The sequence below is a fragment of the Phascolarctos cinereus genome, unplaced genomic scaffold, assembly GCF_003287225.1.
Source record: "Phascolarctos cinereus isolate Bilbo 61053 unplaced genomic scaffold, phaCin_HiC Scaffold_4;HRSCAF=312, whole genome shotgun sequence".
Classification (NCBI taxonomy): Eukaryota; Metazoa; Chordata; class Mammalia; order Diprotodontia; family Phascolarctidae; genus Phascolarctos; species Phascolarctos cinereus.
Window position 1 is genome coordinate 181,641,635 of NW_027555847.1, and position 25,109 is coordinate 181,666,743.

General features: G+C 40.2%; 1 protein-coding gene across 1 annotated transcript in view; it reads right to left on the reverse strand.

Annotated features, from left to right (window-relative positions):
* The window catches only part of APBA1 (amyloid beta precursor protein binding family A member 1), an 86,781-nt gene extending 61,917 nt beyond the window's left edge, over positions 1-24,864 (reverse strand). The window contains 1 exon segment of the mRNA XM_021001823.2: positions 23,310-24,864. Coding sequence (XP_020857482.1) covers positions 23,310-24,533 — 1,224 coding nt within the window. The 5' untranslated portion in view covers positions 24,534-24,864.
* Between the last annotated feature and the right edge of the window lie 245 nt (positions 24,865-25,109).

Sequence of the window (25,109 nt, forward strand, 5' to 3'; positions counted from 1 at the left end):
AGATTCTTGAATGAGTTCTAAGCTTTGAAAGCTACAATCTCAATTTAAAACAAACAATTTGATCATAAATCAGTATCTTAGTTCCACGAGAGTGGGCATTCACTATTTGACAAAAGCAGTAGCCTCAAAGGATTTTTTCCTTTGAAATACTGTCACTTTATTATTTTTGCTCAAAAATTTCAGATGTGGGGAAGTCTTACAGTGAACTGTTCTAAGTAGTATTCTAGTGATTTCTCCATTAAGGGTGAGCACCCAAGAACTCTTTTGACAGTTATTTTATGATTTGGTCTAATAATTTTATGGAAGAAAATACTAACATCATTTTTTTTTAATGAGTGAGACAGTTGAGAAATCATAAATTCCTGTGATAGCTAATACTGGAATACTGGGTAAACAGATCCTTGTGCAGGCAAGAGGGCAGATTCAGGGAGGTCCTCATTTACATGTATTTTAATTGGCGTAGCTGAAGCAAAAGAACAACACAGCATGGGATTTGGGGCTACACAGCTGAAATGAACCAATTTGCTAGAACAGAGGGAGCAAGAACACAGGGCCAACAGGAAGAGGTAACAATCTCTATAGCCTCAAAATCCTCCTTCTCAAAGGAGGAGATGGCATTTCTCCCCCTCCCTAAACCTGTGCATTTACTGTCACCAAACACTGCTGAAAAACTGGGAAGCCTCATCAAAGCTCCTGAAATCCATTTTTGTTTTGTTTGTTTGCTATTATTGTCAACAAGGGAAATACAAAGAACACTCTCATTTCAAAAGAAAGACGAGGAGAAAGTGGTTCAAATGAAAGCAGCCACGTCATTTTTGATGCCTGAGGACCCACCTACCTTTCTTTCACGATACTCCAGCTGGTACATCCAAAAATTCTCCATCTTTCCCAGTGATGTTTATACAGCAGTCCTGGCTTAAGTGTGTCTGTGTGACTTTGGAGGCTGAGAATAAACTTTTATCTCAGCACTCAAGTGAGGTTTTGTTCAACCCCCCCCCCCAGTGGTGTTATATGCCTGAATTCAATAACGCAACTTGTAATCAGAGCTGGGATGACCTCACATAGTGCCTGACCCATCCACATTAACTCTTTGCGACTGAATTTCCTATGAAGCTGTGCGTCATCGTCTTCTGAGGCTCCTAGTTTTAGAGAAAACTGTTGTCTTACTCTTTCCCGGTAGGGTGTAAGGATGCTATTTTTGGGGACAGTACACTCAATTTGGAGGTGTGATCACAAACCTTCACACATGCAAAAAACTCTTCTAGGCTTATAGAACTTGTGAAAAAGAGGCCTAGAAATTAAAGGGAGTGGGGCAAGAGGGAGAAGGAGGTGGGGGAAGAGAGTCATTTTCCACTAATATTAAGGGCTGTATGCCCATTGAAAATTTACAGATCAGATATTCAGAGTTTCATTTTTCTGGTTACCAGACACAGTACTTAATGCTTGCAGATTGATGATTGATTAGTACTGTGCTTTAATATATGATAAATATGAAGAATGCAGGGAAGCTTGGGAAGATTTCAATGAGGTGATGCAGAGTAAATATGCAAACCAGGAAAGCAATATACTTGACATCTATAATAGTGTAAATGGTAACAACAAAAAAAGCCCCAAACTGAATACTGTCATCATGTTTTCTTATCTGTAAAATTCAGATAAAAATAAAGCTGATCTCATTGTGAGGATCAAAATTGATATGTATAAAGCACTTTGCAAACCTGAAAACATTATGTAAATGTTAGCTATTATTATTGACACTGTATAATATAATAATATTACCAAGATATGGCCCAGAAAAAAAGATTGAAAAAATGCATCTCCCTCCCTTCTTTGCAGAGTTTATGGGCCAATGCATATGAAAGACTTCAGATACTGCTAGACTGTAGATAGGTTGGTTGATTTTGCTAAACTGCTTTTTCTTTCTTTTTTATTCTTTGTTACAAGGGATGGCTTTCTAGGTAAGGGCAAGGGAGAGATGAAGGATATATTTGGAATTTAAGGGGATGCAAAAGCAAAACAATTTTAAAAGAGAAAGTTTACAGCCCATGAAGTGCCAGAAGCACTGGCTTCTGCTTAGACAACAGGTTATTCTTGAACTGAATTAGAAAAAGTCCATGGAAAAGTGGGAATTTAGGAAAGATTTTGAAAAATGGAAAGCTAAGGTGGTTGGCGGATAGGATAAGGAGCACCACGCCAGTCATTGTGATGTAAAGCCAAACTGTGATTATTTAATAAGCATTTATTAACTGCACCCTACGTAGGTGTAAAGTTTAGGTAAAAATGCGGTCCCTACCCTTGTCCAGCTTACAAACTGGTAGGGGAGCACACCACAGGTACAAATATCTATAATTTAAAACAATACATCAAGGTGCAAGAAAGGTACAAGCAAAGCCATTTTTGAGGCTGGGGTTGGGGTAAGGGGAAGGACAGGTCATTATCAATGGAGGGCATCAGGAAAGGTTTCACATAGGAAATGCTTTAAAATGCTTTGGAATGTCTTTGAAGATGTCTTTGGAAGATGAGTAGGAATTCAGTGGTCATAGGGCCTAGAAATGGTATAGATAACTGAAATACAGATAATACAAAAGTCTTTTTTTTAATCAGTAAATGATTTTGACTGTTCCCATGTAACATACCTTTTACTGGCAAGCAGCTAAGAGGGAGCATGATATGGTGGGAAGGTCAAAATAGAAGAAGGAGGGGTGTTCAAATCTTGCCTTTGACATTAAAGTAATTTTCCTAATGTGCAGATCTAACTATGTGCCTACTCTACTCAACCAATTGCTGTGGCTTCCTCTTGCACCTAGAATAAAATAGATACTCCTCTATTTATCCTTAAAATGCCCTACACAAGCTTGCTCTACCCTACCTTTCCAGGCTCAATGGATACTACTTGCCTTTCGGTAGTTGACACACCATTTCCATCTTCATGCTTTTGCAATGGCTGCCCCCATACCTGGAATGCCCTCCCTCCTTACCTATGCCTCATAGAATCTCTTTCTTTCTATGAGATGTAGCTCAGGCACCATTTTCCGAATGAAGACTTTCTGAATCCCCCAACTGCTAGTACTCTACTTTGTAATTAATTACCTTGTGTGTGTGTGTACCTGCACATACATACATACATACATATATATATATATATATATATATATATATATATATATATATATATATATATAGGCTGTATATTTGTGCTGTATATATTTTTACAAGTGCTAATTGCCACTTCCATCAGACTATAAGCTTATTGAAAGCTTTGTACTTGAACCCCTAGTGTCTAGCCCAGTACCTGAAACGTGGCAGGCAGTTAATACGCCTTGTTGATTGATTAAGTGATTATTACCTATATGACCTTGGGCAAGTCACTTAACTTCCTTGGATCTAGTTTCCTTATCTGTAAAATGAGATTGTTGTTATTGTTTGTCCTTCATCCTTAAAGAGAACCAAAGATGTTACAAGGGTGATGTCTTGACTTGGAAGTAAATTGAATTTAAGTGAGGCAAAGTCATCAGCCTCACTTTCTCCTCCAGGGTCATAGAGTGTCTGGTGGCAAGATGAGACCCAGGATGCAATGGGAGACCTTGGCCTTTTTAAGCTAAGGTCTTTCCCAGGTCCCAGTTTGAGACCACACCCATTCAGTGATTAAAGGCGAGGTAAAAACTGAGCAAAAGATGGTATGGTTTGCCTTCAGAAAAGAATCAATCTGGGAGGTGAAGCCCCTCAGAGTAAAATGAGAAGGTTGGCCTAGATAGTCTTAGAGGTCCCTTCTTGTTAAAGATTAATGATCTTATAAGTTGTCCATTCTATGTATAACTACTGCCAAAGTGGAGCTAATGAGCAGAGAAACTGTCAGAAGGTATACAAGGAGAAATGGACAAGCAGCAAACATGAGGCAAAGGAGGAAATCTCCCCCTGAACTAGTTACCTTGTCATTACGCTGTAGGAAAATGGACAGCGCTCAGGGCGGGAGGAGATGGTGGCAGAGAGATTTCCTCAGCAATGGTAATCTCCTTGAGGCCAAGGACCATCTTTTGTCTCTTTCAGTATCCCCCAGTACTTTGCACAGTGCCTGGCACATGATGTTGCTGTTAAGTCATTTTTCAGTAGTGTCCAACTCTCTATAACCCCACTTGAGGTTTTCTTGGGAAAGATATTGGAGTGATTTGCCATTTCCTTCTCCAGCTCATTTTACAGATGAGGAAACTGAGGCAAACAGGGTGAAGTGACTTGCCTAGGCTCACATAGTAAGTGTCTGAGGCTGGATTTGACCTCAAGGAGATGTCTTCCTTTCTCCAGGCCTGGCACTCTATCCACTATACCATCTAGCTGTCCCACCTGGCACATACTAGCCACTTAATAAATGTTAATTAAATTGAACTGAATTCTCCTTTTCCTCCCTTATTTTTATATTTTATAAAATGTCATCTACTGTAATTCAGATAAGCTCAATGTCATTACTACTGTTGTCATTCACCATTTCAAAAGATTTTTCTTATTCAGAGTAATGAATCTTTCAGGCAGGGTGGCCTAATAGACAGAGTGCTGGACTTGCAGTTGAGAGAAGCTGAGTCCAACTCCTGCCTTCAATGCTTACGAGGTTACTGACTGTGGGCATGTCACTTGCCCTGTCCATGCCCTCGGTTTCCTCATCTGTAAAATGAGGGGTTTGAACTATAAGGCCTCTAAGGGCCCTTCTGGCTCTAAATCTATGATAAGCAGGTGCTTTTCTTGTTGTCAGCATACAGCATCTTTCAAAATGGCTCTCTTCTTTCCATTAATTATTTACAAAAAAACTTCTGATGTGACTTCATAAATGTCTGAACTATCTACTCCTTACCAATTGAAATTTCCTTAGCTGTTACTGGAGGCCATTTCTTTTTTCCCTCTTCTCATCAGTCTTGGTAAATAGCTTTATTTGGATTCATAGGCCACCCAGGAAATGACTGCTCAAGCAATTATCTTCCATGTTATCAATTTTGTAGAAGTTCTTTGAAAGACCCTAGTGCTACTTTCATTAAAGACCTGAACCTCTTAGATGTATGACAAATAAAAGTTCCGATTCTTCTGGAAATGATACTCAAATACTAATCCAAAACCCATACTGACAAGCTAGCATTCAGGTGTCTTTACTTTTTCCTTCTCTTTTAAAGTTCATACAGCACCTGAAACCTGCTTAATTATTGAAAACAGTCTTCTCCATTCTCTTATCAATAATAGATGAAGCCTGGAATGGAAAACCCAAAACATGGAGAGTGTGTTCATGTTTTTATAGAAAGTTGGAAAAGACACTTAAATGAAGGCAAAAAGGAGATTATAAAATTTAGAGCTGGAAGGGACCCTTAGAGATTTATATAATCTAGCGCCTTCCTTTTACAGATTAGGAAACTGAGGCACACAGAAGTTACATGACATCCCACACTAGGATTAAATGACAGGCTCAATACTCCACTGACTATTCCAAGTTCTTTCCATTACACCATGATGCTGCATAAAAAGAAAAATGTGGGAAACAAATATCTAGGGATAAAACAGAGAACCTCTACTTAGAATGATGGCAACCTTTGATGTCTCAGAATCTTTCTTTGTCTTTTTTTTTAAGAGAGGAATTTCAAAGCCAATCCACTTAACTGTTGGATCATTAAGGCCAATGGACAATTCTACTAAGACAGCCTCCTCCTATATTAAGTATTATATGTATATACAATATAGATGCTATTTATTAAGTATTAAGATTAAATATCATGTCCTTCAACCCACCCAAATCAATTCATTAACAAATCTTATCTATTCTTTTACTGCAATAGCTAACATATCAAGAGCCAGTGTGATACAGTAAGAGCAGTGAGTCAGGTGTCAGAGGCCCTGGATTCCAATCTTCCCTTTTACGTTCACTCAGTGACTTTTAATCTCTTTGAGTCTCCATCTCCTCATCTATTAAATGAAGGTTTAGACTAATCTTTCAGATCCCTTTTGGCTCTAGATGGTCCCCATTAGATTATAAACTCCTGGAGGGCAAGGACTGTCTTTTGCTTCTTTTTGTATCCCTAGAGCTTAGCAAAATGTCTAGTACAAAGTATGCACTTGATAAATGTTTACTGACTGACTAGATCAATGAGCCTATAAGATCTGTTATTATTTTTGTTTCTATAATCTGTGCTGTAAGCCAATATCATTAACACTCAGCCTTGTAGTTGATCTCCCTGCCTCCAGCTTCTCTCCACATTTATACATCCTACAAACTACTGCTTGAATAAATCTCCCCTGGATACCATTTTATGGCCATGTCACTCCCTACTCAAGAATCTATAAGAACTCCCTACTGGCTAATATTTTAGAGATCTAGGACAGTTCTAGGACCAACCTCAAAATGTGAACTTCTTTATGGCAGGTACAATTTAATCTAAAAGCTTTAAGACTCATCTTGGGATAGAACTTCCAACCTGCTCAAAATATGACACAGTCCCCCTTAGACTACAGATGAAGTAGAAATTAGGTCAGACATCTTCAACTCTTATCATCATGTTAAACTCTATCAAGGAAGGACCAACCTGGCAGTCAATCAGCTTTGAAAAATGGGGCACCAGGAGAAGAAACATTTGCCGTTAGCAATTTCCACCTGGTATCAGGCTATCTTTTTTTAAAAATTCTTGTCTCTTTGCTGACTAGATGCAAGAAAAATAATGACTGCCCAGACCTCTCTGGAGAGATCTGTCATCAGCATGCTGATAGCTCCATGGTTTGAAATGCCCCAATAGCTTTCATAGAGCCTTCACAAAGATGGAACCAGGGACAAGCTAGCAGTTCTCTTCACTCACACTTGATCCTATGACAGCTCTACCCCAAGGTCAACAATATCAGATGCTGCTAACAAGTCTTAAAGAATTAGCGAGGGCACTGGACCTTAGTCTCCTAGCAACAGACAAAGAAAAATCCATTCAGTTTATAAGAATGCAGATTTAAAATCAGCCTGATGGAATAAGCCAAGGATAGGGATGGGAGAGTCACTGGGAAGGGGTGTCAGAGAAACTAAGGTTCCCTAGCCCTGCCTCTCCAACATGCTTATGAAAATAAGTTGTTGTCTCTTAGGGAAAAAAGTCAACATACTGTATTGGGGAAAGCACTGAATTGGAGGCAGTCACAATTAATTAACTAATTAATTCAAAGTGAACCTTGAAATAAGGAAGGCTGGGTTCAAGTCATGCCTGTAATATATATTGTCTGGGTGATCCTGGGGAAGTCACTTAACTCCTCAGTGCCCCAGGAGATCTCTAAGACTATAAGTTGCAAAACAGTTACCAATATGCCCTGGTAGTGGGAGTTTCTTATGCCAAAGAAATCACCGAGACAAAAAAAGTACCAGAGACAAATACTAAATGAAACTGTTCCTGCCCTAAAAGGCATTACATTCTTACATTCTATAAGCAGGAAGCAATACAAGTACAGAGAAGTTATACAATGTACAGAAAGTAAGCAAAGTAATTTCTAGAGGATGGTACTAGCAGCAGGGGAGGGGGGTGGGGACCCGAGTAGGACTAATGTAGATGGAAGGAAGCTATGGAACCTATTGTTCTCTAAAAGTCTCTTCCACTTCTCTCAATCTGTTTCAGAGGATGTTGACTTGAGTTGAGACAACAGCAACCAAGATCTAGCCAACATTTCCTTAAAACTGCCACCTACATGCTATGATTTAAGGAATGCTACCTGGAGCTATTCCAGATGGAATTCACAGAGTTAGAAGCTGGGCAGCAAGAGGGCACTCAGGGTTCCCAGAAAGTGGCAAAAGGAGGCATAGAGAGAGGGAGAGTGGGATGCCCAGACAAACTGCTTTATGTGCCTTCCTTCCTTTCTGGGGTTCACTTGACTCTCTGAGCCTCCTTTACCAGGAGCCTCCTCACCCAGTAAGTTCGTTCTATCCCTGGACTTCTCCCACTGAAACGACAATGCTTCCCTGTATCTCTTTCCCCTGATTGGCTGATTCCTCACAGAACCTCCATTTTTAGGAAAGCATCCAGGCCAGCCATATCTTCATTTCTCTTTGGGCTCTACTCTTGAGTCTTTGGACTTTCTCCACTACGCCCTTATCCATGTGCCTCCTTCTCCCTTTCCTACCGCCTTTCAGCCTCCTTTCAGGTGGAGTCTTTCTCCAATAAAAAGTAAGCTCTTTGAGAGCAGGAATTGTCTTTCTTTCTGAGTGTATGTATATTCCTAGTACTTAGCAATGTACCTGGCATATGATGAGCATTTAGTAAATGCTTGTTGATCTGATGTGACTTGACTAATTTGCCCTGTGGCAGTTTTCACTTTTCACCAAATAATATTCTAAGCTTCTGATTGTTATTTAACCCCTCCATAAAGCACTTGGAGTAAGTGGGGGCCATCTTGAGAACCTTAATCTGCTTAACCCACCATACAGATGAGGAGACTGAGGCAGAGAGAAGATTAAGGGACTAAGTCTAAGGATTTTTAGTAGGTCAGGGGATAGAGCAGAAATTCAGATTCATCAGCTGCTGAGTCTTATTCATTTTTAAAAGATGTTTTCTTTTTCCTTATGCATGTAATAATCATTAAAAAACATAAATATTTCAACTTATAAAGAAAATGAGGATTATATGTGAAACCATGAATTTGTTATGTACAGTTTCTTTTCTTTTAAAAAATATATTAAATTTACTAGATTACAGGGTAGTGATAAAATTGCCCCAAGCTTATGTCCTCTTCTAAACTTTTTATTCTTTCTTCAGTGCCTCCCAAACCAAGATGACTCCCCAAATCTACCATGAATAATAACTAATAGCAAGCATTTATGTGGAACTAAAGGTTTACAAAGCATTTTACAAATATCTTATTTGATCCTCACAACAACCTTTGGAGGTAAGAATTATTATTATTATCCCCATTTTACAGATGAGGAAATCATGGCTGATGGAGGTTAAGTGACTTATCCAGGGCTACACAGCTAATACGTATCTGAGGTCAAATTTGAACTCAGGTCTTCCTGATTCCAGATATGGCCCTCTCTCCAATGTGCCACCTAGCCGCCTCTTAACTGTGGGAAGACATTGCCCAATCTACCTTTCAGAACTTCTCTAAGAAGTAAAGAATTAGCCTGAGAACAATGCATAGGAGAGCTACTCTAATTTATTGACACAGGTCAGCTTGTTTTATATGTCACATCAAATCAACTATGTACCCAGCACCATGAAAACATTTAGAGATACAAGAGATGAATATTGTGTCTGCCTCAAATAAGCTTATCTTACAGTTGGGGAGACAACACAAATACCCACTGGAGATGAGATAATGCTACAAAGTAAAAGTAGGTTGTAATTATGTTAGGACACAATAGGAGATAAAGCCAGATATGTAAAGTGAGTCAGTCCACTGATGGTCTGGAATTGTCCATATGGGAGAGAGGACTGGATCTTTTAATCAGGTCCAGATCAGGCTGACCTTCACTGCAATTAAACCAGGGTCATTCATCCCCAAGAAAATGAGTGAATAAGACAAAGGCAGCACTGACTGACTAAACTCATTCCATCTTCTACTAGGCTCTGTAGAGCGGCCTTAGCAACCTTTCAAAAACGGCACAGTTAAGATTTGGATGCCTGTTTTCTGATACATTGAGGGGCTTAGAGAATGTGGTTCCAAAGACTGACACAATGTTCTAATTCCAGCATCATCCATCAATGCAAATGTGACCTTAATCTTCATTGTCTGGTTGTTCTCATCTGTCAAATTAAGGTGTGAGACTCGATGACCTCTGAGGCCCCTTTACAATTCTAAAGCTGTGAAGCTACTGAGTTAGAATGCCATCTAGTCCTACCTATACTCCTCCAGCCTAAACATCTTTAGTTTCATTTAATCCTCTTTTTAAGGTGGGTGCCCAAGCCAGCCACCTCTTCATTTCTCACCAGGCTAAAAACTGGACATCTCTATCATTTCCAGGTACCACACCCTCCTCCCTTTTCAGTTTTCCTGTTATGTGCCATTTTCAGGCAAGGACTTGTATTTGTATATTTAAGATATTGCATTTGCATTAATAAATGCTTGCTGGCTGATAGTTCCTTCAACCACTCCTAACATGACATGGACTTTACCATCCTAGCTGACCTTTGAATACTCTCCAGTTTCTCTATGTCCTTAAACTGATACCTAGAACCGAACAAAATTCCCTGCATGAGTTATGATAATGGCCAAGTATAGGGAGACTATCTTCTCCTTGTAAAACTTTCCAAGATGGGGATATTTGTGACCTTGCAGGGGTGGGGACAGAGTTAGGAGGGATATGGCAGAGGTGAACGACCTTTTTGCTAATAAAAGCTGGCCCACAAAATGTGAATTTAAATCCAATTCTGATTTTTTCCATAAACTCAGCACTCTCTGTATATGGTTTAATGAAAGCCACATATTCCCTTTTTGCCTCCTAGTCATTTCACTGTTCATATGTAGAGGGTAAACAGGGCAGGGTGGGAAAAAAACAGTAAAAGTGCTAAACCACCAGCTTTAGGAAAATCAATGGAATTAAAGTATCTAAAATATACATGTCCTTATCCCTTTCCTCATTCATTTTTCAATCCATTTACCCTAGATAAAGAATTAGCACTAACAATGGAAGGTATAACTTCTCTAAATATTTCTAGGATATTTATCTGTTCCCCAAATTAATAGTGGAAAATATCAGATACTGGAATGTTAACCTCATGTACTTCCATTTCTAACTAAAAGTGATGAGTCTCTCTGGCCAAATTGTCTCTCTCCTCTCCCTGTCACCTGTCACATCACTTCCACATATCAGTCATGTATACTTGGTAAGACAATACATGAATGTGAAAAATTTCTCTTGGGAGTAGAGTCAGGAAAAGGGTAATATCCGAAGTCTGAGGGTTAAAAAAATAAAATCGATCTTTTCCATTACTTTCCCTCCCTATCCATGGTGTACAATGTAATTGGATAACGTGGGCTTTGCTGAATGGATCATCAGACATGTTTTGCTCCTGTGAATTGAGGGCGGATGGGCTGATGTCAGGCAGGAGATGCCTGACAGAGCCCTTGGGAGCTGGGCAAGCACGCCTCAAGCTTGACTGATGGGTTGAAATTTTAAAGGTGAGTTAAAATGGTTAAAAAAAAGAACTATTTTCTAAGTACAAGCTGACAAATCAAAAGTAAAGGCATTCCTTCACTCCCTCTCTCCACTGGGAGAATTAACTATTTACCCTCCAACACATAATTTCCAAATTTCTTTTCATGTTGCTATCAGCAAGCACTCAATAATGCCCTTAAAATCACGGTGACAGTATTTCAGAGAGAATTGCCACGTTGTTTTTTCATGGGTTAAGTGATTTGCTTAAAGATGCCAGTAGCGTTGCAGCTAACTGTTTCAAACTGCCATAATGTATCAGATTGCATTTTGGTTAAAGAAAGGCTTTGTAATATTTATTTTTCAAATCAAAGGAAGGCCTAAATAATTATGTAACCTAGGGATAGGGACTAGACCCATGATTTCATTGGTAGAACAGGGGTGGGGAACCTGTGGCCTGGAGGCCACATGTGGCCCTCTAGGTCCTCAAGCATGGCTCTTTGACTGAATCCAAACTTCACAGAACAAATCCCCTTTATAAAAGGATTTGTTCTGCAAAACTTGGACTCCGCCAAAAAGCCATACCCAAGGACCTAGAAGGCCACATGTGGCCTCGAGGCTGCAGGTCCCAACCACTGAGTGTTCCTAGGTGAGGATACTCCCTCTACATCCCTAAGGGCTGAGGATGCTAATACAAAGTAACACATATTGAGTGTTATGTTGGAAAGGAGGCAAGAGCAGGGGGGCTTGGAAATGGCTAAGAAGAGGCTTGGTGGGTTTGGGACTGGGCAAGATAAAGTGAACCTTAAGGAGGATGACAGCTTCTCTGAAACTGACAGTCTTAGAATTGCCTAGGACAGTATGCATTAGAAGCAGGTCTTCAACCTAGATCTTCCTGGCATCAAGGCTAGCTCTCTATCACACTATACTGCCCACTACCTAATCCTAAATATATCTACCCAAGTCTGTGGATACAAAAGTCACCTCCCAACCCCCCAAAAATTCTTTCTTCCACAATATCTCTGGAACCTATTCCCTTCTTCCCACCCACACAGAAGCCCTATTCCTTCAGATTCTCATCATGTCTCACCTGAATTATTTCAATAGTCTCCTAATTGGTCTCTCTGCTTTGAGCCTCCCACTTTTCTAATCCATCCTTCCACACAGCAACCAAAGAAATTTTCCTAAAGTACAGGTCTGACCATGCCCAATAAACGCCTGTGGCTCCCTATTATACCTAGGATCAAACTTTCACGTTTGGCATTTAAAACCATACACAACCAGGCTGCAACCAACTTTCCCAAACTTATTATACATTACAGCCATTTGTACACTCTTTGGTCCAGTCATACTTGCTGGTCTTGACTCAGATGTTGGCCTTTATACAGGCTGTTCCTCCCTCCCTTTCTCCCCCACCAATATTCTTCCAAGTTCAGCTCAAGCTCCACCATTCACATGAGGCCTTTCCTGGATCGTCCCAGGTGCTTGTGCCTTGTGCAGAAAATGACCTTATATTGATTTGGTACATATTTATTGATATGCATGTTGTTCCCTATAGGAGGTGAGTTCCTTGAGGGCTGGAATTATTCCATTCTTGTCTTTGTATTCTCAGCACCTAGCCTAGCACACACATAGCTTACTAAGTGCTTCTTGACTGATTGATGGAAAAATTTAATGCCCCCTAAATGAACTCGTCTCTATCCCCTACAGCTTCAAAATCTTTCAAGTTTTATGAAGGATCTGATCCCACTTATTAACCAAAGCTGCCAAAGCAAAAACAACAGTTAAATAGATATGATGCTCTAGGATGGGCAAAGGGCTCTACTTAATTTTCTTACTTCATTGTCATTCCTCCCCAATGTTGTAGGTGCTATTATTAGCCCCCATTTTGACAAGTGGAGAAACTGGGGCACAAAGAGGTTAAGCAACTTGTCCAGGGTCAAAAAAATGAGTAAGTGTCTGAAGGGCTATTTGAGCCCATTTCTCACTGACTTCAAGCTACGCTGGAACCAATATGCCATACTCCCCAAACTCAATCCATCTGCTCATTCTTTAGAATGAGGTCTACTTCCAACAAGCTTCTTCCTACAAATACACTTTAAAACTCTTATCTTACCATATAACTCTGGGCTCTGGTTGGTGAATTTTTACCTTATTTTACCTGGTCCCAGACACACCAACCCATTTCCCAACCTCCTCCACACTGCCCACCCCTACCTCCCTTTTAACTGAATTTGCCAATATGTGTTGTCTTGTATTTGCATCCTTGGCTCTTAGCACAATGCCTACCACGTAAGTAAATACTTTATAAATCTTCTTTGTTAATTTATTCATAATTTAAATAACATGAATAACATAAAACTATCATCTATATTTAGTCTGGAAGCAAATCCACAAAAAAGAAACCAGTGAAGAGAAAGTTAGAGTCAGGAGGGCTGGATTTGATTCCTATCTCTAACATACAACCCAGGTCAAGTCACTGAGGATCTCTGTACCTCACTTTGAAATCTGCAAAATGGTGCTAATAGTTGTTTATCTTCTGTCTCAAGAAGGTTTGGTATAAAGAAAGTGCTTTGTAAACCTTAAAATAATATGAAAATGTGAACTATTGTTATCATCAACATCATTTATTTAGAAAAATTCTTTCAAACTATTGCCCTTTCCAAGCTGCACAAGAATTTACCATAGCACCCCAAAAAAAGGACCAAACACCCTAATTAGCATGGTGAGAGCTATTACCAATTCCTCTGACTATGCCAGGCTCTACATCAACTCAGAATCCTTTTGTTGAGTGAATAGGGATGTGTTCCTGGCAATGTTTCAAATGTAGTCATTAATCTGGTTAAAGAGGCAACTCTGAATATTTTTTTAAAAATCCTCCTTCTTTCATGTTTGAGAAAAGGAAGAGGAAAGATTGATTTTAAACAGGACGAACCTGAAGAAAAGGACTTCTCCACCCCCATGAGCTAAAAGCAAAAATTTTAGAGAATATATATTTTAAGTTTTAACTTTCATTCAGAATAGCTATGCACAATGCTCAACCTTCAGCAGGGATTCAGTAAATCTTCAATGAGAATGAGTGTAGTGTGGTGTAGGAAGAACACGACTGGCTATGGGGAACTTGGGATAGAATTTTGTCATTGTTGAGTCACTTTTCAGTCATGTCAGAGGTTTTCTTGGCATAGAGCCTGGAGTGGTTTGCCATTTCCTTCTTCAGCTCATTTTGCAGATGAGGAATCTAAGGCAAACAGGGTTAAGTGACTTGCCCAAGGTCACACAGCTAATAAGTGTCTGAAGCTGGATCTGACCTCAGGTCTTGCTGACTTCAGGCCCAGCATTCTATCCACTGCACCCCTTCCTGCCCCAATAAATGCAGTGCTGATGCTTAGAGGAAGCTGAGATTATAGCCCAAGTCCTCCACAGCCAACGAAATGTGCTCTTTGTAACAAAATTTGGGAGAAATGATATACTATTTCAAATTCAATAGTTTAAAAATGAGTATTGAAATAGTTTCAAGCATATTTTTTTTCTTTTTTAAGCATTCATAATATAGCCAGCAGTCAATTTCTGGCCCTGGACTCTGTGCTTCTAATTGGTGAGAGGTCATCAGAGCTAGTTGACCCCAGTCTCACTACTCTGGACAGCTTTCTGCCAAGAAGAATGCCTTATCTCAACTTCCTGGTCCTCTCTCTGCCTCTCCTCAAACTTTCTATCTCTAACTCTGGGAATACTAATTGAATCAACAGCACCATTCAGAAAATGGATATATCAAAGAATTGCCTTTTGTCTCTACTCACTATCCTGGTGACTTTCCACATCAAAACATCCTTTCCAAGCCACCACCCACCTATATATGTGGTCTTCTCCAATTAGAATATAAGGTCTTTGAGAGTAGGCACTTGTTTTGAATTTTGTATTTGTACCTCTGGGGCTCTGTCAGTTACTGGTACATAATAAGTATTTATAAATGTTTCATTCCTTCCTTCCTTCAGTCCTTGGTCTCAAGTTACCTTTCTGCTTTTTTTTATAATATTTTTTTCCCAAATAGATGTCAAGAAAATTTTTAGCATTCATTTTTACAAGATTTTTGAGTTCCCAATTTTTCTCACCCCCCTCTTCTGAGAATGGCAGACAGTTTAATATAGTTTATATATGTGCTGTCATGTAAAGCGTGTTTCCACATTGTTATAGCTGTGAAAGAAGGAACAGATCAAATGGGGAAAAAACACAAAAAAAGAATAAAGTGAAAAATTATGCTCTGATCTGCATTCAGGGTCCATCAGTTCTTTATCTGGATAGGGATAGCATTTTCCTTCCTGAGTCTTTTGTACTTGTCTTGGATCACTGTGTTGCTGAGAAGAGTTGGGTCATTCATAGTTGATCATCATACAATGTTGCTGATACTGTGTACAATGTTTTCCTGGGTCTGCTCATTTCACTTTGCATTGGTTCCTATGAGTTTTTTCCACACCTTTCTGAAATCTGCCTGGTCATCATTTCTTATTACACAATAGTATCCCATTACATTCATATACCACAGCTTGTTCAGTCATTTCTCAATTGATGCTAATCCCCTTGATTTCCAATATTTTGCCACCAAGGAAAGGGCTGGTATAATATTTTCACACATGTTGATCCTTTCCTCTTTTTTATGATCTCTTTGGGATACCTAGTACTGGTATTACTGGATCAAAAGGTATGCACAGTTTGATTACCCTTTGGGCATTGTTCCAAATTGTTCTCCAGAATGGATCAGCTCACAACTCCACCAACAGTGAATCAGTGTCCCAGTTTTCCCACATCCTCGCTAACATTTATCATTTTCCTTTTTTGTCATATTAGCCAATCTGACAGGTATGAGGTGGTGCCTCAGAGTTGTTTTAATTTGCATTTCTCTAATCAAAAGTGATTTAGAACACTTCTTCAAATGCCTCTAGACAGCTTTGATTTCTTTATCTAAAAACTGACTGTTTATACCCTTTCACCATTTATCTGTTGGGCAATGGCTTGTATTTTTATAAATTTGACTCAGGTCTTCACATATTTGAGAAATGAAGCCTTTATCAGAGACACCTGCTATAAAGATTATTTTCCAGCTTTCTGATTTCCTTCTAATCTTGGTTTGCATTGGTTTTGTTTGTTCAAAAGCTTTTTATTTTAATATAATCAACACTATCTATTTTAGCTTATTCACATTACAGATAATACAGATGGTTTTAGATACTGCTTCTCATTTTAAGGAATTTTAAGGACTTTATTCCTATGTTCTCTAGTATTTTTAATAGGAATGGATGCTGTATTTTGTCAAAAGCTTTTTCAGCATCTATTGAGATAATCATATGATTTCTGTTGACTTTGTTATTGATATGGTCAACTATGTTGATAGTTTTCCCAATATTGAACCAACCCTGCATTCCTGGTATAAATCCTACCTGGTCACAGTATATAATCCTTGTGATGTACTGCTGTAATCACCTTGCTAGTATTTTGTTCAAATCTTTTGCAACAATATTCATTAGGGAAATTGATCTATAATTTTCTTTCTCTGTTTTAGCTCTTCCTGGTTTAGGTATCAGCACCACATTTGTATCATGAAATGGGTTTGGCAGGACTCCTTCATCTATTTTTTCCAAATAGTTTATATCTATTTTTTCCAAATAGTTTATACAGTAATGAAATTAATTGTTCTTTAGATGTTTGGTAGAATTTACCTGTGAACTCATCTGGACCTGGGGATTTTTTCCTAGGGAGTTCATTAATGGCTTGTTCAATTTCTTTTTCTAAGATGGGGTTATTTAGGCATTCTATTTCCTGATCTGTTAATCTAGGTAACTTAGATTTTCATAAATAGTTATCAATTTCACTCAGATTATCAGATTTATTTGCATATAATTTGGCAAAATATTTCCTAATGATTGCTTTAATTTCTTCTTCATTGGTGGTGATTTCACCCTTTTCACTTTTGATAATGTATATTTGGTTTTCTTTTTTTTGTTAAATTAACCAATGGCTTATCTATCTTATTGGGGTTTTTTCCCATAAAACCAGCTCCTAGATTTATTAATTAGCTCACTAGTTTTTTTTTTTAAACTTTAAATCTTATTACTCCCATATTTGATTTTCAGGATTTCTAATTTGGTACTCAATTGAGTATTTTAAATTTGTATTTTTTCTAGGTTTTTTTTCAGTTGCATGCCCAATTTGCTGACCTGTTCTTTTTCTATTTTGTTGATGTAAGAATTTAGAAATAAAATTTCCCTTAAGTATTGCTTTGGCGGCATCCCAAAATTTTGGTGTGTTGTCTCATTTTTCTCATTCTCTTTAATGAAATTATTGTTTCTGTGATTTGTTCTTTGACTCACTTATTCTTCAGGATTAGATTATTTAGTTTCCAATTAATTTTTAGTCCACCTTTCCACTGCCCTTTGTTGAATATAATTTTTATTGCATTATGATCCAAAAAGAATACATTTAATATTTTTGCCTTTCTACATTTGATTTTGAGGTTTTTATGCCCTATTACATGGTCAATTTTTGCGTAGGTGCCATGTATCACCGAGGAAAAAAATCCTTTCTATGCCCAATATTCTCCAGAGGTTTATCATATTTAACTTTTCTAAAATTCTAAACACTTCCTTAACTTCTTTCTTCTTTATTTTGTGGTTAGATTTATCTAGTTTAGAGAGGGGGAGGTTGCAGTCCCCCACTAGTATAGTTCTGCTGTCTATTTCTTCCTGTTACTCACTTAACCTGTCCTTTAAGAATCTGGATGCTATACCACTTGGTACATACATGTTTGTATTCATACTACTTTACTGTGTATGGTGCCTTTTAGCAAGATGTAGTTTCCTTCTTTATCTCTTTTAATTAGATCCATTTTTGCTTTGACTTTGAGATCAGAATTGTTACCTCTGCTTTTTTTACTTCAGCTGAAGCATAACAGGTTCTGCTTCAGCCCCTTACCTTTATTCTGTGTGTGTGTCTCTCTGCTTCAAGTGTTTTTCATAAACAATGTATCGTAGGATTTTGGTTTTTGATCCACTTTGCTATTCATTTCCATTTTATGGGAGAGTTTATCCCATTCAGATTCACAGTTATGATTACTACCTGTGTATTTACCTTTATCCTATTCTTCCTCCTGTCTGTCATCTCTCTCCTTACACTGCTTCTGTCTACCACCTCCCTTGATCTGCCTTGCCTTCTATCAGTTCCCACCCTACCCCCTTTATTTAACCTCCTCCCCTCCTACTTCCCTGTCAGGTAAGATAGATTTCTATATTCAACTGACTGTGCATATTATTCTCTCTTTGAGCCAATATTGATAAGAGTAAGGTTCCCTGCCCCAAATCCCTTCCATTGTAATGTTTTCTTGCCTCTTCATGTGAAATTATTTACCCCACTCTGCCTCTTCCTTCCTCTAGCATCCACTGTACTCCTCTTTCTCATTCCTTAATTTTATTTTATGTCATTCCTTCAAATTCATCTTATACCTGTACCCTCTGTCTATGTGTATTTCTTCTAGCTATACTATTAGTGATACAATTAAGAATTACAAGAATCACTTTGGGGATGCAAATAGTTTAGCTCTACTGAATTCTTTGTGCTGTCTTTTCCCTTTTATCTATTTATGCTTCTCTTGGGTCTTGATGTTGGAGATCAAAATTTTCATTTAATTTTGGTCTTCTCCTTATGAAAGCTTGAAACTCCTCTATTTCATTAAATGATCATTTTTTTCCCATGATGTATTATGCTTAATTTTGCCAGGTGAGTGATTCTTGGTTTGTAGTCCTAGCTCCTTTGTCTTTTGGATTTTAATCATATTCCATGACCTCCAATCTTTTAATGTTGCAGCTGCCAAGTCCTGTGTAATACAATCATGTAATAGAATGGCTCCCCAATATTTGAATTGTTTCTTTCTGGTCATTTATGGTATTTTTTCCCCCTTGACTTGATAGTTCTGATTATTTGGCTATAATGTTCTTTGTAGTTTTTATTTTGGGATCTCTTTCCTGAGGTGATCAGTAGATTCTTTCAATGCCTATTTTTTCCTCTGGCTCCAGGACACCAGGTCAGTTTTCCTTGATAATTTACTAAAAGATGCTGTCCAGCTCCTTCTTTTGATTATGGCTTTCAGGTAGTCCAATGATTCAGAATCGTCTCTTCTAGATCTGTTTTCCAGGTCAGCTGCTTTTCCCGTTACGTATTTTACATTTTCTTCCATTTTTAAAATTCTTTTGGATTTGTTTGATTGGTTCTTAATGTCTCGGAGAGCCATTAGCTTCCACTTGCCCAATTCTAACTTTTGAAGTGTCGTTTTCCCCAATTAGCTTTCGTACTTCCTTTTCCATTTGGACAATTCTACTTTTTTAAGCAGTTGTTTTCTTTTTCCAACCTGTTGACACTTTTTTCATAATACTGTTGCATCACTCTCATTTCTTTTCCCAATTTTTCTTTTACCTCTCTTATAGGATTGTTTAAGCTCCTTTTTTAGCTCTTCCATGAGTTCTTTCTGGTCTTGAGACCATTTGCTGTTTTTCTTTGGGGTTTTTCCATAGGTGTTTTGACATTATTGTCCTCTTCTGAGTTTGTGTCTTGATCTTCCCTGTCACCATAATGACTTTCTATGGTCAGATTCTTTTGCTTTGTTTTGTTTTTTGATCATTTTCCAGCCTTTTTCCTTTCTTTTCGATTGGAACTCTGCTCCTGGGGTGAAAGGGGCACTGTTTCAGGCTTCAGGTGCCAGGAGCTGCAGGCCCCTGGCTATTTACCTGGTGCTACCCTGATATAGCCCTGAGGCCAGCTCAGAACCCTCTTTTTTGGTGCTTAGCTGAGGGGTGGGTAAAGAGGTGGCTGATGCTGATAGAGGACATTGGGGTCTGACAGCTTACTTGGGGCCAAGCCAAGGTCCTAGTGGTGGTATCTGGTGTGTCCTGAGGCCAACAGGGTGTTTCTTTGTTTCCCTGGGGCTGTGCTGAAGCACATGGCAGTCTGGCTGTAGGCAGCTGCCTGTTTGCCTAGGGCTGTGCTGGGGCACAAGATGGTTCTCAGAGCTGGAGTTTGGTCATTCCCCTATCTATGCTGAGGCACGTGGATGGTCTTGGTGTTAGTATTTGCCTGTTCTACTACAATGGGGCTCAGGATCTACCACTGGTTTGTTGAGGTGGGACTTATTGCTGGCATGCTGGGATGCATCCTGTCCTGGACTGTGCTCCTCTTTTCTGGAATAAGACAGATCTTTCCTGCCAATCTCCCAAGTTTCTTGGGCTCAAGGATTGTTTCACCCCATCTTTTTGTTGGTTCTGCTGTTCCAGGATTTGTTTTGGGACACTATTTTATAGTTGTTTGGAGGTGAATATGCGAGAGTTATGTCGATTTACTGCTTACTCTGCCATCTTGGCTCCTGGAAATGATTATTTAAGCTATGTTTCTTAAGCCATCCTGTGCCCTACAAATCCACCATACTTTCTGAAAGGAACTTCATGCCACACCATTAAAGGAGGGGTTCTTAACCTGGGGTGTGTATATGTAAATATGTGTATATACACACACACACACACACACACACACACAGAGTGTATAAATATCTTAAGTATTTTAATGTAATTGCTTTCCATTGAAATCCTTTGTATTTTATTTCATGCATTTAAAAACACCATGATGAGATGGGAACCTTAGGCTTCACCACAGTGTCGAAGGGGGTCCATGGCCCAAGAAAAGGCTAAGAACCCCTGCATTAAAGGGTTAGTATAGTAATAGACAGTGCCCTTTTCTTGGGGTTTTATTTTTCTTTCTTTCTCAACTGGGGAGTGGTAGGCAAAGGGGAAAGTAAGAGAAAGGAGATTTTTGTTGACTGAAAAAAAAAATCTATTTTTTTAAAAAAGTGTCATGGTCTGGGAGTCAGGCTGCCACTTGCCCATTACCAAGTCAACAAGGTAATTGACTTAAACTTTTCTGAGCTAGTCTCCTCATCTGTAAAATGAAAGGATTAAACTAGATGTTTAATTAGATTAAAGTAATGTCTTTCAACTTTAAAATTCTCTGAATCCATGCTTTTTAAGTTTTTTTAAATTAATTAAATTTTGTTTTTAAGTTCACAGTCTCTCTCTCCCTCCTTTCCATCTGGAGCCCCACTCTGAGAAAGCAAGAAAAACAAAATCTCTTATAAACATGTAGTCAACCAAAACAAATCTCCAAACTTGGTCACATCCAAACGCAAAAAAATCAATCTGCATTCTGAGTCTGATATTTATCTGTCTGGGGGTGGGTAGCATATTTTATTATTGAGTCTTCTGGAACTGTTGTTGGCAACTATTGACCACTCTTGTGGTTAGTCACTGGATCAGAGGTCCTAAGTCTTTTTAAGAGTATCTTTACAATATGGTTTGAATTTTTCTTCATAAAAGCAAACCATAACACATTTCATAGCAGGCTTCGTATTAAGATAACTGCAAGAGCTTAATGTGTGTGGTTGTGCTGATTACTGTATGTCTAACAGTTTAGGACGGTACATTCTAGAAATTCTGAAAACATAGAAGTATAAGTATCCAAAGGGTTCAAGCTTATGTTCTTCCTTTCTGATGGTTTTTCCAACTTTCAGGGAAGGATGAAATTGACTTTTTTGGATAAGCTGTGATTCCTCCTCGAAGAGCCTATTCTATTTCTTTTCTTTGGAGAATGCTTCATTCCTGCCCTGTACCCTCTCCACCCCACCCACCAATTTAAAAGGAGATATAGTAGCTTCCTCTGTACCTTACTGATTCACCTGCCCTGTCTTTCTAATAACAAATCAGGGCCTTGCTTATATTGGGAAAATACCTGAGGCACTCACTCATAATGGATCTATCCATCTTTGAATGTGCTGCACCCTACTTAGAGTGTGCAGTTCCTTCTCAGGCATACTATGTGTACAAGTAAATACTATTTCTAATCTGGCCACTCAATGGAAAATTTAACGTGCAAATAGCAGTTTGACTATTACACAAAGAGGGGCAAATAGTGCCTTTCTGGCTTAAGTAACTCTTAAAAAATGAATAAAAACTATATTGCAAATCTGCAACTGGTTTGCATGAATGACCTTTCTTACCAGAAGATAGTCACTAGGAAACATACTTTGTTGCACTCAAAGATGTAGATACAAACAAAATTGAATTTAAACTCTTAACTTCTTTTTTACTTCAAGATGCAATTTTAAATTAAATTGCTTTTTAAAAAAAGCCAAGCTCTAAAGAAAATAGGAAAGTGAATAGCCATAAACAGAACCTTTACCACTACCTGTAAGGGACAAAGGTTAGCCCTTCTAAATCATTCTGAACAGATTGGGACAACCAGTTTGCTTGTGCTATTAAATATTTTGGTATTCCTGAAATGGAAAATAAAATGTTGACATGGGCAGGGATTACTTTCAGCAAATTGACACAAGGAGTGAAAAAGTTACCCATGGTGAAGAAGTAACTTGTCACTAAGTGTTAAATGGGACAGTTAAAGAGGTTTGGGTGGGCAAAGAACCGAAGGCATCTCAATCAGAAAAGCACACTTTAAAAGGTCTCTTTTGATGTCTCAGGAGGGCACTCACCGATTCCCCCTCCCTCTAATGACACTCAAACTTAATGACAGTAATTACCTAAGTAAGTCCAAGTATAACTCCCCAACCACTAGATTTTCTTCAAAGTGAATTTTTGAACAGGCTTAAAGAGGTTGAGGGATGGGCAAGGAGAAAGGAATCTCACCAAAAAAACAAAAAGCAACACATCTTGGGATCACAGAAAGATTGTTTAACCCAGAGAAGGTCTATGATCGCCTATTTAAGCATGAAACAGAACGAGACAACTGGAGATGTGGGGCATCTTGGTCTTGGCCCCTCCCTCCCTCCAATGACACTCAGAGTTAATGACAGTAATTACCTGATTGATTTAATTACAACTTCCCAACTACTTGGTTTTTCTTCAAATTGAATTGATGTACTGGCATAAAGAGTTGAGGGGGAAGGGGGGGGGAAATCTCGGGGAAGGACAAAATACAACACATTTTTGGGATCCCAGTAAGAACTTAACCTTCTAGAGGAGGTTAATTATCACAAATTTAAGCATAAATTAGAACGAGGTGGCCTGAGAAGATGGGACATCTTGGTCCGGACCTTTCCCTCCCTCTCCTCCCCAAAGGCTGGCCAGATCCCTCCTTGCCCTCCCAGCAATGCGGAAGAGGAATGCATCCCACAGCTCCACATACTCACATCTCCATCTGCTGGCCTCTGGTCATCACAGTCCCTAGTGGGACTGATGTCCTGCCGCATGACCCAAATGGGCTCTTTTGGCTCATCTGGAGTGTAAGGCGAACGGATGGTCCTGGTTTTCACCTCCTCGATGGCCTCCTTAATGTCCTTGATGGCCAGTGAGATGGCATCCCTCTTTTCCTTGCTGTAGCGCTGCTGCCCGGCATCACCGGCGTGGCCGGCGGGTCGGGGTCCTACGGGGGCAGGCTGCCCAGGGCTCCCCGGCTGCCCTGCGTCGCCGCAGCCGCCTTCCGGGCTGGGCGCCCTGTCCAAATTCTGCTCGGCCTCGGGCATGTCCTCAGAGGCTTTGTCGAGGCTCTGGGAGCTCATGCTCTGTTTGACCTCGGCCACAATCTGGTCGATGTCCTCCTCCTGCTCGTAGCTGTCCATGCGCGGGTAGGGGGCGAACTCCGCCTCCTTCTCGGGGCTGTCAGACTCGCCGTCTGAGCGCTCGTCATAGTGGTGCAGACGCGCCCCCAGTGCCTCTTTGCGGTAGTTGTCCGCCTCCTCGCGCTCTTGCTCGTAGAGCCGCAGGCCGTCGCGTCCGTCTAGCTCCGCCGTGTCCCCGATCTCCTCGTACACGTGCTCCTGCAGCCCCGCATAGTCCGCGTAGGGCTCCGCATAGGGTTCGTCCTCGCCGCGATGGAAGAGCCGGTGCGTGTAGACGTAGCCCGAGTAGGCGGCGTTCATGGCCTCCTCGTGCTCCAGGGAGTGGAAGTGCAGGTGGTTGGGCAGGCTCCGGCGATGAGTGGCTTCGGCATGCTCGGCCTCGGCGTTCTCTGTGTACTCCTCGGCCTCGGGTCGGTATTGCACGGCGTAGGCGCTCTCGTCCTCGTTCTCCTGGCCCCGCTCGGGGTCGTAGCCGTCCTCACGGGACGCGGCGATCACGTCCCCCTCGGCCGTGTCCGTGTGGTTGTGGAAGCCGCTCTCCGTGCTGGCCGAGCGGGCCAGCGAGCCCCCTCGGTCCTCCTCCTCCGGCCCCTGGGCGGGCTGGGGGTCGCGCACCCCCCTAGTGGGGCCGCGAGGGTAAGGGGCTGCATGCTGGGGCTGCGGCCGCGGCCGCTGCTCCTCCTCCACCTCGGGGTGCTCCAGGTCGGCCTCCACGGATTCGTTCACTTCTCCCGATTCTCCGCTCCCAGGCTCATCGATCACCTCCACGTCTGGCGGTCCTCCCACGTGGCTCATGGTGGGAAGGAGGGAGAGCTGGGGAAGGGGATGCCTGCCGCCTTACTCCGTGCTCATCTTCTCTGTGTCTGGAAAAGAGGAAGGAAAGGGGGAAAGTGTGTGTAAACTTGAAATGAAGAGCCAAGCACCAATAGGACCACAAAACTTTTAACAACAAAAACTACTTGGTATTTTGGGTAGAAAGGGGGGAGACATATTTGCTAACTGTGTTTCTCCCAGTGCCTAGTGCAGTACCCTGCACAAAATAAATGTGGAAATAAAGTGAATTGTTGGTAACCAGGTCCCATCAAGGGATTGACGTTTCTTTTTAAAAATTTTTTCTTTTTTTAGGTAATTGGGGTTAAGTGACTTGCCCAGGGTCACACAGCTAGTGTCAAGTGTTTGGTCTGAGGTTGGTTTTGAACTCAGGTCCTCCTGACTTCAGGGCCACTGTGCCACCTAGCTGCCCCAACATTTCTTTTTAAAAATATTTATTTTATTGTACAATTTATTCCAGTTGATTGTCTCAAACCAGTTATTGACTAGATATATCTGAAATAAGTGCTTGGAAAAAAAATCACATCCAACCTCAGCATC